This window comes from Phyllostomus hastatus, unplaced genomic scaffold, assembly GCF_019186645.2.
Source record: "Phyllostomus hastatus isolate PE091 unplaced genomic scaffold, TTU_PhHast_1.1 phas_scaffold_46, whole genome shotgun sequence".
Taxonomy (NCBI): Eukaryota; Metazoa; Chordata; class Mammalia; order Chiroptera; family Phyllostomidae; genus Phyllostomus; species Phyllostomus hastatus.
The window spans coordinates 5,579,245-5,595,356 of NW_025334032.1; the positions used below are offsets into that span (position 1 = coordinate 5,579,245).

At 41.4% G+C, this 16,112-nt stretch overlaps 1 protein-coding gene across 1 annotated transcript in view; it reads left to right on the plus strand.

Moving 5' to 3' along the window:
- Positions 1-576: 576 nt before the first annotated feature.
- CLYBL (citramalyl-CoA lyase) overlaps positions 577-16,112 on the plus strand; it is a 298,084-nt gene continuing 282,548 nt past the window's right edge. The window contains exon 1 of the mRNA XM_045821587.1: positions 577-673. Within this exon, the coding sequence (XP_045677543.1) occupies positions 612-673 (62 nt within the window). The 5' untranslated portion in view covers positions 577-611. The remainder of the gene's footprint in view (positions 674-16,112) is intronic.

The following is a 16,112-nucleotide window of genomic DNA, read 5'->3' on the forward strand; positions in this document are numbered from 1 at the left end:
AGTCACAGAGCTAATAAATTCTTTTTTAATACCTAAACAGTTTCTCCACTATGAAGCAGGAGTTGTATTTGCTGAAAACCTGGCCAGAGTTGTCTGCTGGTCCATCTTCAGCAAGCACTTCTTTGGCTCAGAAAGCTGCCCGTTCCATGCACGTACACCCTATGGATTAAAAGTTAACCAAGGCTTGCACATGGTGACGCTCACACTTTTTGAGGCAATGTTTTTAACAACAAAAACAACAAATCCCTAGACAATGTGATCTGTTTTGGCTACAAAACGCAAGGTGAGTCTATTCCTCCTTCAAAAACCCTCAAGCACTGGGGTTGGATGCAGTCACTAGAAAACTCGCTCAAGAGAGCACCACCCACTCAGGCCCAGTGCTCCTCCTCTGACAGCCAGAAAGGAAGTTGGGGTGCCCGCAGGTGCGCAGGGACAGGGAAGGCGGGAAGAAAATTCGCTGAAGCAGAGACTCCAGGGCTGGACGTGAGCCGGGCGTAGAAAGTAATAACGTTGAGGGGCGTGGCGACGTCCGGCTGTTAGGAGGGACGAGCGGCAGGGGCGGGGCGAAGTGGGGACAAGCATGGCGGGGGCGGGGCGCTTGCATCGGAAAGATGGCGCTACGTCTACTGCGAGGTGCGGTACGCGGAGCGACAGTGGCGGCGCTGCAGAGGCTGTGAGTGCAGGCTACCCCCTACCCCGTGGGCCGGAGGTGGTTTCCCGGTTCCTGCTGGAGCCCCGGGGGGCCTTAGAGGACTGTGCGTCTCCCGTGCGCAGGCTCGACCTCTGTCTGCCAAGGTCGTGGACGCCCAGCGAGGGTCGCCTCCACTGCTGTATCTCCCTGTGGGAGGACCCTTGCTTGGACCTGGAAAATGGGTGCAGACAGTCGATCTGTTAGGCCCAGAAAACAAAACTAGCTTCCCCCGCAAATGGTAATCTTGAGAGTGCACATGTTTTATAAAAGGAGTCCTGGAGTTAGTCGCAGAGGTTGCTCACCTCTGCGACTATGTGTCAGCACAGCGGTTGTTTCAGAAGTATGTTTCAGCACAGCGGTTCCCAAATCAGGCAAAAGACCCCTTTCTTTACACGCGAAAAATTATTGAGGACTCCAAGAGCTTTTGCTTGCTTGTATCTTGATTTTTACGGTATGAGGAATGAAAACAAATTTTAAAAATGTTTATTTAAAAATAAAAAACATTACATTTTAACACAAAATGACATATTTAATGAAAAAATAACTATAAAAAGTGGCAGTGGCATGGTTTTATTATTTTTGAAAAACTTTGGTTTAATAAAAGATAATTGGAGTCTCATATCAGCTGTTCTGGAGGAAGTTTACAAAGGAACTCCGAACTCACCCAGTTGGAGATACTAGCTGGAAAAGGGAAGACCTTATAAACCCTCTCAAAGGGTCTCAGGGACGCCCCCCGCCCCCCTCCAGGTGTCCTGGGACTACACTTTGAGAACTGCTGGTCTAGTACTCGCCTGAACGTAGGTTATCTCCTTTGATTCCCTGACCAGCATGTGAAGTCAGGTGACTTGTTCATAAAAATGAGGAAACTGAGGCTCAGAGGTCAGTTTAGAAACCAAGTCTATGGCTCCAGAACTTTTTACTTTGGCTTCCTTCCTCCTTCCTGACTCACATTGTTCCATGACCCACCTGGCTGTATGCATCCTTTCCCATTTCCTACACCCAGGCCTGGTACATGGCCTGGACTCAGGGGATCACCCCTGGAACTAGAGGAGCCATTCTTGTGGGTTTGCACATCCTTCCAGAAATTCACTTTTCTGGCCTGTGAAGAGGCCATCCAGCTTTTGTGGGCTTTTCAACAATGGGTCCAGTGACCACATGCAGTTACTTACTTTTAAGGTGCTTGGTGCTCAGTGTACAATGCTCTTCACCTCCATTAACAACTGGTTCATTCTCAACACAACCTACACACCCCACCAAGGCCATGTCAGCAGGCTTATGTGCAGGGTACCTCCCAGAGCCTACACCGTGAGTTGAATCCTTCCATCCTGGGGTCTTCAGAGCACACAGGTATGACAGAAGTAAAGGTGCTAAATGTCAAGTTGGGAAAGTTTCCTTAGGTCTTCATTCTACCCAAGTTGGGTTGCACTTCAGGCCAATGGGCCTGCTTCTGCTGTCTCTTCTTTCTGCTTTTAGAGTAGCAGACAGTTACTGTAGCCAACTGTAGCAGACAGTTAGGGACCGACCATTCCTGACCCCTCTTCCCACCAGTTCAACATTTATCCTTGTTGCAGTGCTGTACTACATGCTTCTCTGCTTATCCTGCCTCCAGCCCTGCTGCTTTCTGTAGCCACTGCTCAATTTAAATACTTTTCCCTCAAGTTGGGGGAGCATAACTTTTTACTCCTAGGTGTGCTATTACTAGGGGTGCCTTTTCTTTTAAGTCCTCTTAGCTGATAAAGCAAAGAAATATGTATGTGTGTATCAATAGTAACTCATGCATATACACATCTCAAATATTTCTATTTAGTTCATCTTTGTTCATATGTGTATATCTACAAAGATGGAGTAACCATCTGTATCTCCATTAGGCTAAATATGAATTCATATTGTCTCCAGTTGTAATCCATTACTACATGGATCATTCTAACTTCCTCCCTTTGCTTATTTGTAAATTTTCTAATAGTGAGAAGCCTGGCTCCCACCATCACCATCCAGTTACTTTATTGTTTAATTTCAGCATGTTCATATAGCAGTATCTGAACTGTTAGGTCATACTCCATGGTAAAAAACTTGCTCAACTAGAGTACAGTGCTCTGTGTAATTCCTTTCTCTTTAGTCTTACAAGCTCCACTCATTTCCAGAGTTAGTTAGGTTAGCACCTTTTTTCCATCCCCTTCAGTGAGGTTGTTTCATATATTTGTTTTTTTAATTTATTTTATTTTAGCGATTATGCTATTACAGTTGTCCCATTTTCCCTTCTTTGTTCGCCTCTGCTCTGTGCACCCCCTCCCACTCGCATTCCACCCCTTTAGCTCATGTCCCTGGGTCATATGTACAAGTTCTTTGGCTTCTACATTTCCTATACTATTCTTAACCCTCCCCCTGTCTATCTTCTACCTACCATTTATGCTACTTATTCACTGTACCTTTTCCCCCTGCCACTCGCCCACTGATAACCCTCCATGTGATCTCCATTTCTGTGGTTCTGTTCCTGTTCTACTTGTTTGCTTAGTTTGCTTTTGTTTTTGTTTTTGTTTTAGGTTCAGTTGTTAATAATTGTAAGTTTACTGTCATGTGACTGTTCATAGTTTTGCTCTTCTTTTTCTTAGATAAGTCCCTTTAACATTTCATAAAATAAGGGCTTGGTGATGGTAAACTCCTTTAACTTCACCTTATCTGAGAAGCACTTTATCTGCCCTTCCATTCAAAATGAAAGCTTTGCTAGATAAAGTCATCTAGGATAAAGTCCTTGCCTTTCATGACTTGGAATACTTCTTTTCAGCCCCTTCTTGCCTGCAAGGTTGCTTTTGAGAAATCAGCTGACAGTCTTATGGGAACTCCTTTATAGGTAACTGTCCCCTTTCCTCTTGCTGCTTTTAATATTCTTTCCTTATCTTTAATTTTGGCTAATGTAATTATGATGTGCCTTGATGTGGTCCTCCTTGGGTCCAACTTCTTTGGGACTCTCTGGGCTTTCTGGACTTCCTGGAAGTCTATTTCCTTTGCCAGATTAGGGAAGTTCTCCTTCAGTATTTGAAAGAAAAATTGAAAATAAGTTTTCAATTTGTTGCTCTTCCTCTTCTCCTCTGGTACCCCTATGATTCGGATGTTAGAACATTTAAAGATGTCCTGGAGGTTCCTAAACCTCTCCTCATTTTTTTGAATTCTCATTTTTTCCTTCTATTCTTGTTGAATGTTTCTTTCTTCCTTCTGGTCCACACTGTTTATTTGACTCCCAGTTTCCTTCCCATCACTGTTGATTCCCTGTACATTTTCCTTTATTTCACTTAGCATAGCCTGCATTTCATCTAATTTGCAACCATATTCAACCAATTCTGTGAGCATCCTGATTACCAGTGTTTTGAGCTGTGCATCTGATAGATTGTCTTTTTGTCTCTTAGTTGTATTTTTTTCTGGAGCTTTGATCTTTTCTTTCATTTGGGTGATATTTTTTTTTGTCTCCGTACGTCTATTATATAGTAAGGGGCAGAGCCTTAGTTATTCACCAGGGTGGGGCAACCCACGTCATGTTGTGATGCTGTTTGTGGGGGAGGGGTTTGAGAGGGAACAATGTTGCTTGCTCAATTCTCTGCTGGCTTTCAGTCACTTCCCCCGCTACCCACAATCAAATTGGGCTCTTATGGTGCTGATTCTGGGTGATTGGTTTGTGTATGTTCTAAGACCTTGTGGGTCTCTTCAGTGAACTCTCCTGTAAGGCTGGGAATTTCTTCTGCTGCCATCTCAATGCCCCCCCCCGCCCAGGTGTTTTCAGTCAGAGGTTTTAGTCTTTATTTCTCCAAATTGGAACCCTGGGTTGTGTGGTCTGTCTCACTCCCTAGTTGTTCTTCCTGGTTTATCTGCACGCGAATGTGGGACTGCAATCCACTGCGTCGCCAAGTCCTCCAGCAGCCACCTTGCCACAAATCCTCTCCGCCAGGCTGCCTGTCTCCGTCCCTCCTACTGGCCTGTATAAATATTTCTTCTTTAACTCCTTGGTTGTCAGACTTCCATACAGTTTGATTTTCTGGCAGTTCTGGTTGTTTTTTATTTTTAAATTTTTTGTTGCTCTTTTGGTTGTGCAAGGAGGCACAGTGTGTCTACCTACGCCTCTATCTTGGCTGGAAGTCAGATGATGTTTTATTGAGTTGTACACTTGCAACCTACATGGTTTTGTGAACCAGTGTCACCCCAGTAAATTCAATTAAGAAAAAAAAGAATGGATTTGAATTTATAAAATGTTTTTTCTATATCTATTTTGATGATTATAGAGCTTTTCTTCTTTAGTGTGTTAGTATGGTGAATTAGACTAATTTTTAAAGTGCTAACCTTGCATTCTAGGAATAAACTCCACTTGATCATAATGTATTATTTTTATATATTGTTGGGTTAAATGTGCTAAAATTTTATTCAAAATATGCATCTATCATCACAAAAAATTAGCATATAGTTTTTTTGTACTGTCTTGGTTTGGGTTTGATATCCAGGTAATGATGGCCACATGGAATACAATGGAGAGTGTTCCTTCCTTTTCTCTTTTCTGTTTTGTGTAGAATTGGTAATATTTTTTTCTTACATGTTTATGCCTTCTTTAATTTAAACTTCAAATTTAGATTATCTAGTTCTTTTTTTAATTTTTATTTTTTAAAGTATTTTTATTGATTATGCTATTAGTTTTTCCAATTTTCCTCCCTTTATCCCCTCTCCCTGCTCCCCCAACCTTCCAGCATTTCTCCCCCTTTAGTTCACCTCCATGGCTTGTACATATAAGTTGAGTTCTCTGTTTTGTATACCATTTTTTCTCTCTCCCCATCTATTTTATGCCTACTAATTATGCTTTTTCTGCCCTGTACCTTCCCCACCATTCCTTCCTTCTCCCTTCCCACTGAACTCCCTCCATGTGATGTCCATTTCTCTGATTCTGTTCCTGTTCTAGTTGTTTGTTTAGTTTTTGTTTCATTGTTTTTGTTTTCTTTTAGGTTCATTTGTTTGTAGTTGTGAGTTTGTTGTCATTTCATTGTTCATATTTTTTATCTTTTTCTTAGATAAGTTCCTTTAACATTTCATATAATAAGGGCTTAGTGATGATGAACTCCTTGAACTTCACCTTATCTGGGAAACACTTTATCTACCCTTCCATTCTAAATGAAAGTTTTGCTGGATAGAGTATTCTTGGATGTAGGTCCTTGCCTTTCAGGATTTGGAATACTTCTTTCCAGCCCCTTCTTGCCTGCAAGGTTTCTTTTGAAAAATCAGCTAATAGTCTTATCTAACTCCTTAGTAGGTAACTGTCTCCTTTTCTCTTGTTGCTTTTAAGATGCTCTCTTTATCTTTAATCTTGAGTAACTTAATGATGATGTGCCTTAGTGTGTTCCTCCTTGGGTCCAACTTCTTTGGGACTCTCTGGGCTTCCTGGAAGTCTATTTCTTTCACGAGATTAGGGAAGTTTTCCTTCATTATTCAAATAAGTTTTCAATTTCTCACTGTTCTTCTTTTTCTGGCACCCCTATGATTCAGATATTGGAATGTTTTGGGTTGTCCCAGAGGTTCATAAGTCTCTCATCATTTTTTTGAATTCTTTTTTCTTCATTCTGTTGCAGTTGGATGTTTATTTTTCTCTTTTGTTGCAAATTTTTGCTTTGAGTCCTGGTTTCCTTCCTGTCACTGTTGGTTCCCTGACTATTTTGCTTTATTTCATTTTGGCTGTCTTTCATTTGCTTTTTCATTTTTTGACCAAGCTCTATCAGTTCTGTGAGCATTTTGATTACCAGGACTTTAAAATCTCCATCAGATAGGTTGGCTATCTCCTTATTGCCTAGTTCTCTTTCTGAAGTTTTGCTCTGTTCTTTCATTTGGGCCATATTTCTTTGTCTTGGCACACCTGGTAAGTTGTAAGGGGGTGGGGCTTTGGGTATTCACCCAGGCAGAGCAACCCTCCTTGCTGTACTGTGGCTCTGTCTGTGGGGGAGGGGCCAGAGGGAACAATGCAGCTCCCTTGCTCATCTCTAGCCTACTTTCCAATGAATTTTCATGTGAAACTGGGAGTTTCCCCCACCATGGCAACTGCTGTAGTCCACAGTCAACTCTGAGTCTCAGTTTCACCTTCAGCCAGTCCCATCTGCCGGGTCTGCTGCCTCACCTCAGTTTGTCTGAGCTGGCCAGCTCGTGTGGTCTGTCTCCTCTCTATGGTTTTTCTTAACTGTCCCTATCTGCACGGCCTCACTGCAGGTTCTTACCAGTTTGGTTGTCCTCGTTGATTTTTTCTTTAATTCCTTGGTTGTCAGAGTTCCATGCAGTTTGATTTTTCTGGCGCTTCTGGTTGTTTATTCATTTTAGATTGGTTTTTAGCCTCCTTTTGGTTGTACAGGGAAGCAAAGGGTTTCTACCTATGCCTCTATCTGGGTAGTTTGTGTTTTTCCAAGAAATTTGTCAATTTCATGTAAGTGGTCAAATTTATGAGCATAGAGTTGTTTATGGTCATCTCTTTTTTTTACAGCTTTATGGCACCCTAACCCTAAAACGTATCCTTCGTAAGTGTGAATTAAGTAGTCTTTAGTAAATTTGTAGAGTTTCCCAGCCATCACAACAGTCTAATTTTATTGTTTTATTTTTACCCTCACCCAGAGATCTTTTTTCATTGCTTTTAGAGAGAGGAGGGGAAAGAGAAAGAGAAAAAGAGAAACAGCAATGTGAGAGAGAAACATCGATTGTCTGCCTCCCGTTCACACTTGGACCAGGGATCGAACCCAACCTAGGCACGTACCCTGACTGGAATCAAACCCGCAACCCTTCAGTTAAGGGATGATGCTTTAAGCAACTGAGCCACACTGGCCAGGGCTCACAATCCAGTTTTAGATTAACTCCCAAATTTCCATCTTCCTCCAAATTCTCTCAAGCCCATTTGGACTTACCCCTTATACCCACCTCTAGTCTTATCTTCCTCTTAATGGTTATATTGTCATTAGTGTTGTGTCCTCTCTCCCTGATATTGGTGATTCTTTTTTCTCTGCTTTTCATTTGGTCAGTCTGGCTAAGTTTTAGTAGTTTTATTGGACTTCTTAAAGAACCATCTTTTGGTCTTGTTGATTTTTTTTTTCCCTATTGTTTTCAGTTTTCTATTTCATTGATTTCTGTTCCCATCTTTGTTATTTCCCATCTTCAGCTCACTTTGGGTTTAATTTCCCCTTTTGTTCTAGTTTCTAAGTAATTGTTTTTAGACCTTTCTTCTTTTTTAGTATAAAAATTTAATAATAAATTTCCCTCTAAATCTTGTTTTAGCTGCTTGTAGCAAATTTTGCAAGATTTCTGATACCTGTAATCTCTTTTTCCTTTTTATCTTGATACTCTATTTTCCAGAGTAATTAGTTTCTAATTACTAAACTTGGAAAGGAAAAGGGCCCAGTGATTATATATGTTCAGAGGTGGCAGGAAGAAGTGTGCTGAGGATCTACCTGTTGCTGGGCAGTGTCAGCTTAGAGAGGAAGCAAGGAAAAGGAAAAAAACAAGTGAAGACAGTTTAGAGAGGTGACAAATACAAGCTAAGCACCTAGGTAAACAATAAGGGACAGTATGTGAGGAGCCAGTTGGGCTGTGGTAAGTGGTGTGAAGGAGCTTTAATGGGTTTCTGGTAGGTCCTTTTGTAGGGTTGGCCTCATTTTTGAAGCCTCCTGAGGTTGTGGCGACAACCACTGCTGTCTTTCTGTACTACTGTGAGGCCATTAAGGGAAGAAAGTAAGGAAGGGAGCCAAAGGGAGGATAGAAATCCAAGAAGAGGGATGCAGAGGGGGAGAGACTAAAGCAGGGAAGACTGGAAGCAGTGAGAGAGAAAGTTGAACATCCCTCTGTGGAAACTGTTCAGATGATTCAGAAGGCCTTTGGGGGACAATGCAATGAGTGCAGCACAAATAAAAATGTGCCACAAATGCTTGAAAGATGGTCAGTAATCTGTTGAATGTGTACAGGCTGCAGTCAACAAAGATCAGAAACTGGCAGTATGAGAACTAGAAGTTGATCTGGGGATTCCAAAAACTACTGTGTCCAAAATTTTGGCATTGGATCTTGTCATGAAACGTGCCATGGCAAAATTCATTCTATGGCTTCTGCTACCAGAGCAGAAGGAACATCATGCAGCACTTGCTAATGACTTGATTTAAACCACTACCAATAAACCAGATTTCCTCAAGAAGGTCATAACTGGAGATTAATCATAGGTCTATATCTATGGTCCAGAAATGAAGGCCCAGTTGTCCCAATGGAAGTCTTCTTGTTCTTTGTGCCTGAAGAAGGCATGGCAAAATTGCAGCAAGATCAAGGCCATGTTAGCCATATTCTTTTATTGAGAATGTGTTGTCCATCACAAGTACGGTCCTCCAGGCCAAACAGTTAATAGGGAGTACTACCTTAATGTTCTTCATCAGTAGAGAGATGCAATATGATTAAACGGCTGCTGCTATGGCAACTGGTGATTGGCAACTTCATCATGACAGCACACCTACTCATGCATCATGTCTCATTCAGAGTTTTGTGGCAAAACATCAAATCAGCTAGGTGACTTAGCCACCCTACAGCCCAGATTTGCCACCCTGCAACTTCTGACTTTTTCCAAAACTAAAGTCACCATTGAAGGGGAAGAGATTTCAGACCACTGATGAGATTCAGAAAAATATGATGGGGCCACTGATGGCAACTCCAACAAAGGATTTTTCAGAGCGTTTTGAACAGTGGAAGAGATGCTGGAAGAACTATGTGAGGTCCCAAGGTGCCTACTCTGAAGGGAACCAAGGCATTATTGTCCTATGTACAATGTTTCTTGTATCTTGTATCTTCTTCAAAAACTGTCTCTGTTTTTCATATAACACACCTGGATACTTTCTGGACAGTTGTGCATTTAGTCTATTTCTGAGTTTTCTTTTTTGGAATGTGCAGAGATAAATGTTCCTATACCCAAATTTGGCTACCCTTACTTAGATCCTTTGAGGTAAGTTTCTGTATGTGAACGTGCTGGGTCAAAGAGTATGGAGATTTTAAGCCTTTTAATGCTTGTTTCAAATCACCCTCCAGAAAGAGATACCTGGATTGCAGAATGCTTTTGGAAGGTTTATTTGCCCATTTTCCTTGGATCAGCAGACTCCTTGCACAGTAAAGTAAGCAGTCTCTCTTATTGGTTACACAGCTGGTGACTTTTTCCTCTGCGTCATTGACTTTCATACTGACCCAGCTATAAGGTGTCTTTAATGGCCATAGAATTTTACCTCTCCTGCAAGTTCTGTTCAGAACTACACTACAGGTAATGTCTTCCTCTTAGTTAGGCTTTTGTGATTAACAGAGCTGCTAGATTTTGTAACAAAGGAATCAAAACCAATTTTCATGAGAAGCAAGGATTCTGTTTTACTAGGATGTCTGGTATAGGCAAGACTGTCTTAACTATTTCTCTGCACAATGTTTTGACCGAGAAGGCAGTCACTGTAGTGCTCTTTATTATTGAAAAATTTTAAAGGCAACACTTTTTACTTTATTGTCCTACTTGCCACCCCCAGTAAAATTAGGGTCACAGTTTAGTGGTAGTAAAGTGTGTTTACTGTTTAACTGCAAGTTCAACAATGATGAAAAATTGTATATTATCAAAATAAGGGCCTCTCTTCGGATCCTTTTAAAATTTATATGGTCATTTAAAAACATCATTGCACATGTATACACTTTACCACTTTACAAGTAATGCAGGCTTATTTTGAAACAATTATACTTATCTTCTTAATTAATCTCACATTATTTTTTTTGTGAGAAAGATGATATGCCCGCTTTTATTTTTTGGCCAAATACAAAAATAATTAAAGGGGGGAAAAATCCAAGTGCTGTTTTCACACAAAGACACTGGAGGGCAGTCTAGCAATGGAAGATGTAAATTAGTAACAATGAGAGATGCCAATGTCTCTTTACAAACGGGCAAACGTTGTCTATTAGAGTAAGGTATGAGAGTTGGTTCTTCTGATCATTAAGACAAATGAAAGACTCATAGATGGTAGATGAAATATTTCTTTTTTCACATTTAAAACATATTTTACTTATTTATTTTTAGAGAGAGGAGGAGGGAGGGAGAGAGGGAGAGGAACACTGATGTGTGAGAGATACATTGATCTGTTGCCTCTTGCATATCCCCAGCTGGGGACCTGGCCCGCAACCCATGCATGTGCCCTAACTGGGAATTGAACCAGCGACCTTTCAGTTCACAGGCCAGTGTTCAGTCCATTGAGCCACACCAGCCAGGGTGGTAGAGGCAATATTTCTGTACTGACCTACTGTCCTTTGAAAAGTTTGTTAGAAACAAAATGTGGCTGTGTGCTCTGGGCCTCCTTACTACCTCCTTTATCCCCTTCCCGCCACACTGCTTCCTTTACAGAGCTGTGTCTTCTGCTTGGAGCACTCTGCCCCTCTAAGTCTCTGCTCAAATGTCACCCATGGGAGGATTCTTTCCCAACCACCCTCTACAACATAGCAACTCTCCCCCCAATCCGCATTAGCCTCTGCACACTGTTCTCCCTCACTCTGCCTAATGATTTTTCCATTGCACTCACTTCCACCTGACATCGTACATTTATCTGTGTATTATCTGCCTGCACCCCAGCTGCCACCAAATATTCATGAGATCAGGGACTTGGCCATTTAATCCCAACCTTTATACCACACTGCCTGGCACAATAGTAAGTGCTAAGTATAAATTGGCTGAATGAAGAAAGCAGATTTAGGAAATGAAGTATATAAGATAGTGTTTTTATGGAGATTAGTGCCTCTTTTATTGTAGTAAAATATACATAGTGTACTTTCATCATTTTAACCATTTTTAAGTGTACAGTTCAGTTTAGGATTTATTCACAGTGTGTACAACCATCATCACCATCCATCTCCAAAACTTTTTCTTCATTGCAAACTGAAACTCTATACCCATTAAACACTAACTTCCCATTGTCTCTCCTGCTCAGCCCAGTAGCCACTGTTCTCCTTTCTGTTTCTATGAATTTGACTATTCTATAGTCTCATATAAGTGGAATCATGCAATATTTGGCTTTTGTATCTGACTTATTTTACTTAGCATAATATCTCAATGTTTACTTATGTTGTTGTGTGTCAGAATTTTCTTCCTTTTTTGGCTGAATAATATTTCACTATATGTTATATATACACCTCATTTTGCTTATTCATCCATCAATGGACATTTTCACCCTATGGCTATTATAAGTGCATATTTTATATGGAACTCTGAAACATGATGTTAAAGTTTTGAGTCAATAGTGGATTTCTTTGAAATGGTGATAACATGTTTAAATTATACCAGTGAGTCCTAGTGTATACACTTGGGTGATTTCTGTCTTCAGGAAAATACTTTTAATACAGATTAAAGTAGAAACTTATCCAGCTTCTAAAAATAAGATCTGGACTTCTGGTTAAGATGGAGGCATAGCCTTGCCTCCTCGCACAACCACAGCAAAAATTACCATGAGACTATAAAACAACTAACACCCGGAAGTTGGAAAATCGAGCTGCATGGAAGTCTGACAACCAACGAATTAAAGTAGTCTGATTCATCTAGACCGGTATGGGGGTGGAGAAACGGAGATGTGTGGAAATGTGGAACAGGCATTCCACAACCACGTGTAATGGATAAAAATCATGAGGGATACCTTGGGAGGTAGGGATCCCAGCCTCACACCAGACCACCCAGCCTGAGACTCCAGTGCCAGGAAGGTAAATCCCCATAACTACTGCCTGTAGAAACCAATGGGGGTTGGGGTGATGGAAGAAACTTCGGGATTCTCAGGAGTCTCCTCTTAAAGGGCCTGCAACAGACTTAGGACTTACGCAGATTCACTCCCTCTGGACTATAGCACCAGGCCAGCAGCTGGAAGGGCACTGGTGGCATATGGGGAGAAATTGAAGTGTCTGACATCAAGGTGAGTGCCTGGGGACAGCTTCCTCTCCAACAAAACACCAGAGACCAGGCAGCGACATTGTCCCCTTTCTGAGCCCTCTCCTACACAAAGCCACAGACAGAGTGGCATACCATATCTGAGACTCCATCAACCTAGTTTACACCAGTTGCCCCACTGAGGTGATTATCTAAGGCTCCACCCCATCCAACTTACAGTGTATGTACTTTTCTATAATAGGCCACACTAATAAGACAGGGAGTCAAAGCAGTTCTATCTAATACATAGAAACAAACACAGGAGGTTGCCAAAAGGAGGAAAGAAATATGGCCCAAATGAAAGAACAGAACAAAACTCCAGAAAAAGAACTAAGCAAAATGGAGGTAAGCAATCTATCAGATGCAGAGTTCAAAACACTCATTATTAGGATGCTCAAAGGAACTCACTGGGTCCTTCAACAGCATAAAAAAGACCCAGGCAGAAATGAAGGTTACACTAAATGAAATAAAGAACAATTTACAGGGAACCAACAGTAGAGTAGATGAAGCTGAGAATCCAATCAATGATATGGAACATAAGAAAGGAAAACACCAGAACAACAAGAAGGAAAAACAGCCCCCCAAACAATAATAGACTAAGGAGCCTTTGGGGCAATTTCAGACATACCAACATTCAAATTATGGTAGTGCCAGAAGGAGAAGAAAAAGAGCAAGAAATTGAAAACTTATTTTAAAAAAAATGAAAGAAAACTTCCCTAATTTGGTGATGGAAATAGACACGTAAGTCCAGAAAGCATAGAGAGTCCCATACAAGATTGACACAAAGAGGACCACAAGACACATCATAATCAAAATGCCAGGTTAACCCTGGCTGGTGTGGCTCAGTGGATTGAGTGCCTGCTTGCAAATCAAAAGGTTGCCAGTTCAATTCCCAGTCAGGGAATGCCTGGGTTGTTGTCCAGGTCCCCGGATAGGAGTGTGTGAGAGGCAACCAATTGATATTTCTCTAACTTTCTTTTTCCCTTTATTCCCTTCTCTGTAAAAATAAATAAAAAAAATCTTTTAAAAATTACCAAAGGCTAAAGATAAAGGGAGAATCTCAAAAGCAGAGAGTTACCTACAAAGGAGTTCCCATAAGATTGCTAGCTGATTTCTCAAAATAAACTTTGCAGGCTAGAAGGGACTGGCAAGAAGTATTCAAAGTGATAAAAAAGCAAGGACCTACAACCTAGATTACTCTATCCAGCAAAGCTATCATTTAGAATGGGAGGGTAGATAAAGTGTTTCCCATCAAGGTAAAGCTAAAGGAGTTCATTGTCACCAAGCTCTTATTATGTGAGATGTTAAAGAAACTTATTTAAGAAAAAAGAAGAAGGTCAAAACTAAAATGGCAATAAATTCACAACTATTAACAATTGAATCTAAAAAAAACAAACTAAGCAAACAAACAGAATGGAAATAGAATCATAGCTATGGAGATCATTTGGAGGGTTATCAGAGGTAGAAAGGAGGCAGAAGAGGTAGAAGGGGAGAAAAGGTGCAGGGATTAAGAACTACAAATTGGTAGGTACAGAATAGATGGGGACGTTATGAACAGTATAGGAAGTGGAGAAGCCAAAGAACTTATATGCATGGCCCATGGCCATGAACTAAGGGAGGATTACCAGAGGAAATGGGGGTACCAGGTGAAGGGAGGCAAAGGGGGAAAATTGGGACAACTGTAATAGCATAATCAATCAAATATATTTTTAAAAAGATTCTAAAAGTCAGAATTGGTTTAATATCCCTATTGGTGCTACTCAGGTTTTTCTTACAAATGTAAAAAAAAAAGTTCACAAAATCAAATTGCTAACTCTCTGGTATAACCAGGAGATTCCTGGATAGATACTTTGGGGTTCTAGTCCCTGCTGACCTTGCATTTGGCCCTTAAACTTGTTCAAGACTCCAGTCTAAATTGAGCCTCATTTTTCTCACAAAACTAGGAGGGTAGACTAGATGCCTCCTTACAGCTGGCATTCCGTAATCTAGAAAGGAATTATTGACCTAAAGTAAGAGAACTTTGGAGAAGTAAGAATGACCAAATGTGGCTTTTTTAATCTTTGAATTATTTTGGTCTATTTTAGTTCGATTTGACCAGAGAGTGACAATACCTTTGCCTCCCCCTAATTTATGGGTACAGATTGCACTCAGTTAATTTGAACTCTTCCTACCATCTTGGGAGGTGTCTTTGTCTATGTATTATTCATCCTAATCCTTTAGATTCTCAACTCCTGAGGTGTCTCCAGTATTTCTCTCTCTGCACTAGGGACTGCTGACAGGTGCTCTTCTGTTCAAGCTCTCAGTTCAAGTGGAAGCTGCCTACCACAGTACTGAGGGGCTATGCTTTTGAAATAATTCAGGTGTGCTTGGAAATACAGAGCCTAGAGGAACTAGGAATAAGAAGAGGTGGGTATCCTAAATGTTGGTCTAATCTGCAAGAAAAGTGGACATATGCTTTTTTTTTTTTTGCCTAGATCCTATGTGTTCTTCCCTCCTAGTGCCCTCACGCTGACCCACAGATGCTCCAGTGCTTGGAGCACAGGGCTCTTAGGGTCTGCTTGTCGTAGGTCCCATGGTCAGCAATCCACCTAGTGAGCCAGTGAGTATGAGAAAAGCACCATGTGCTAATGTCATATGTGTAGCCCTACCCAAGTATTGTATATTTTAACAAATGTCTTCTGTACATGTCTTACCTGCATGTAAGGAAAGGAATTGGGCCAGTAAAGAGACTTTTTCCTCTACGAGGGAAGCAAATGTGGACATAAGAGAGGCTCCTGTGGTGTTTCTCCCACCTCCAACCTGTGAACAAGGGTCCTGGCTGTGAATTTGGGTCATCAGTGTCTTCCTATGCTGCAAAACAGTCAGGGTTTACCAGGTGATCTGGTGACATGCCTGAGACTAGAGAGAATTCTTACCCTTAGAACCTACCTGTACCTCCCATTGTCCCCCATATACTCACCACTTCTTACTGACTTGAAGCTTCCTAGAGTGGGCTCCAATCATGTTATGCAACTCCTCACCAAGGGCAAATTCCCTGATGTCCTCCAACTGTCTGCTGCATGAAGCTGGATCCCTTAAGGCAGGGGTGTCAAACTCATTTTTGCTGGGGGCCACATTAGCCTCAAGGTTGCCTTCAAAGGGCCAACTGTAATTTCAGCTCCTTAACAGTTAAGGAGTAGTTACATTTATACTTTGGCCCTTTGAAGGCAACCTCAAGGCTAATGTAGCCCCCCGTGAAAATGAGTTTGACACCCCTGTCTTAGGGTATCATGCAGGAGCCTTCTCATCCATTACATTTTTCCAATATCTCTCCTAGCACTGCTCAACTTGCACCATTCCACCAGAATGCTCACTGTTCCTCACACCCATTCAACCCTCGCCTCCTCTGATTTGCTCACACTCACCCTCCCACCTCATCCTGCAGTTTCTACCCATTCATCAGGGCCCCTTGCAAATGCCACTTCC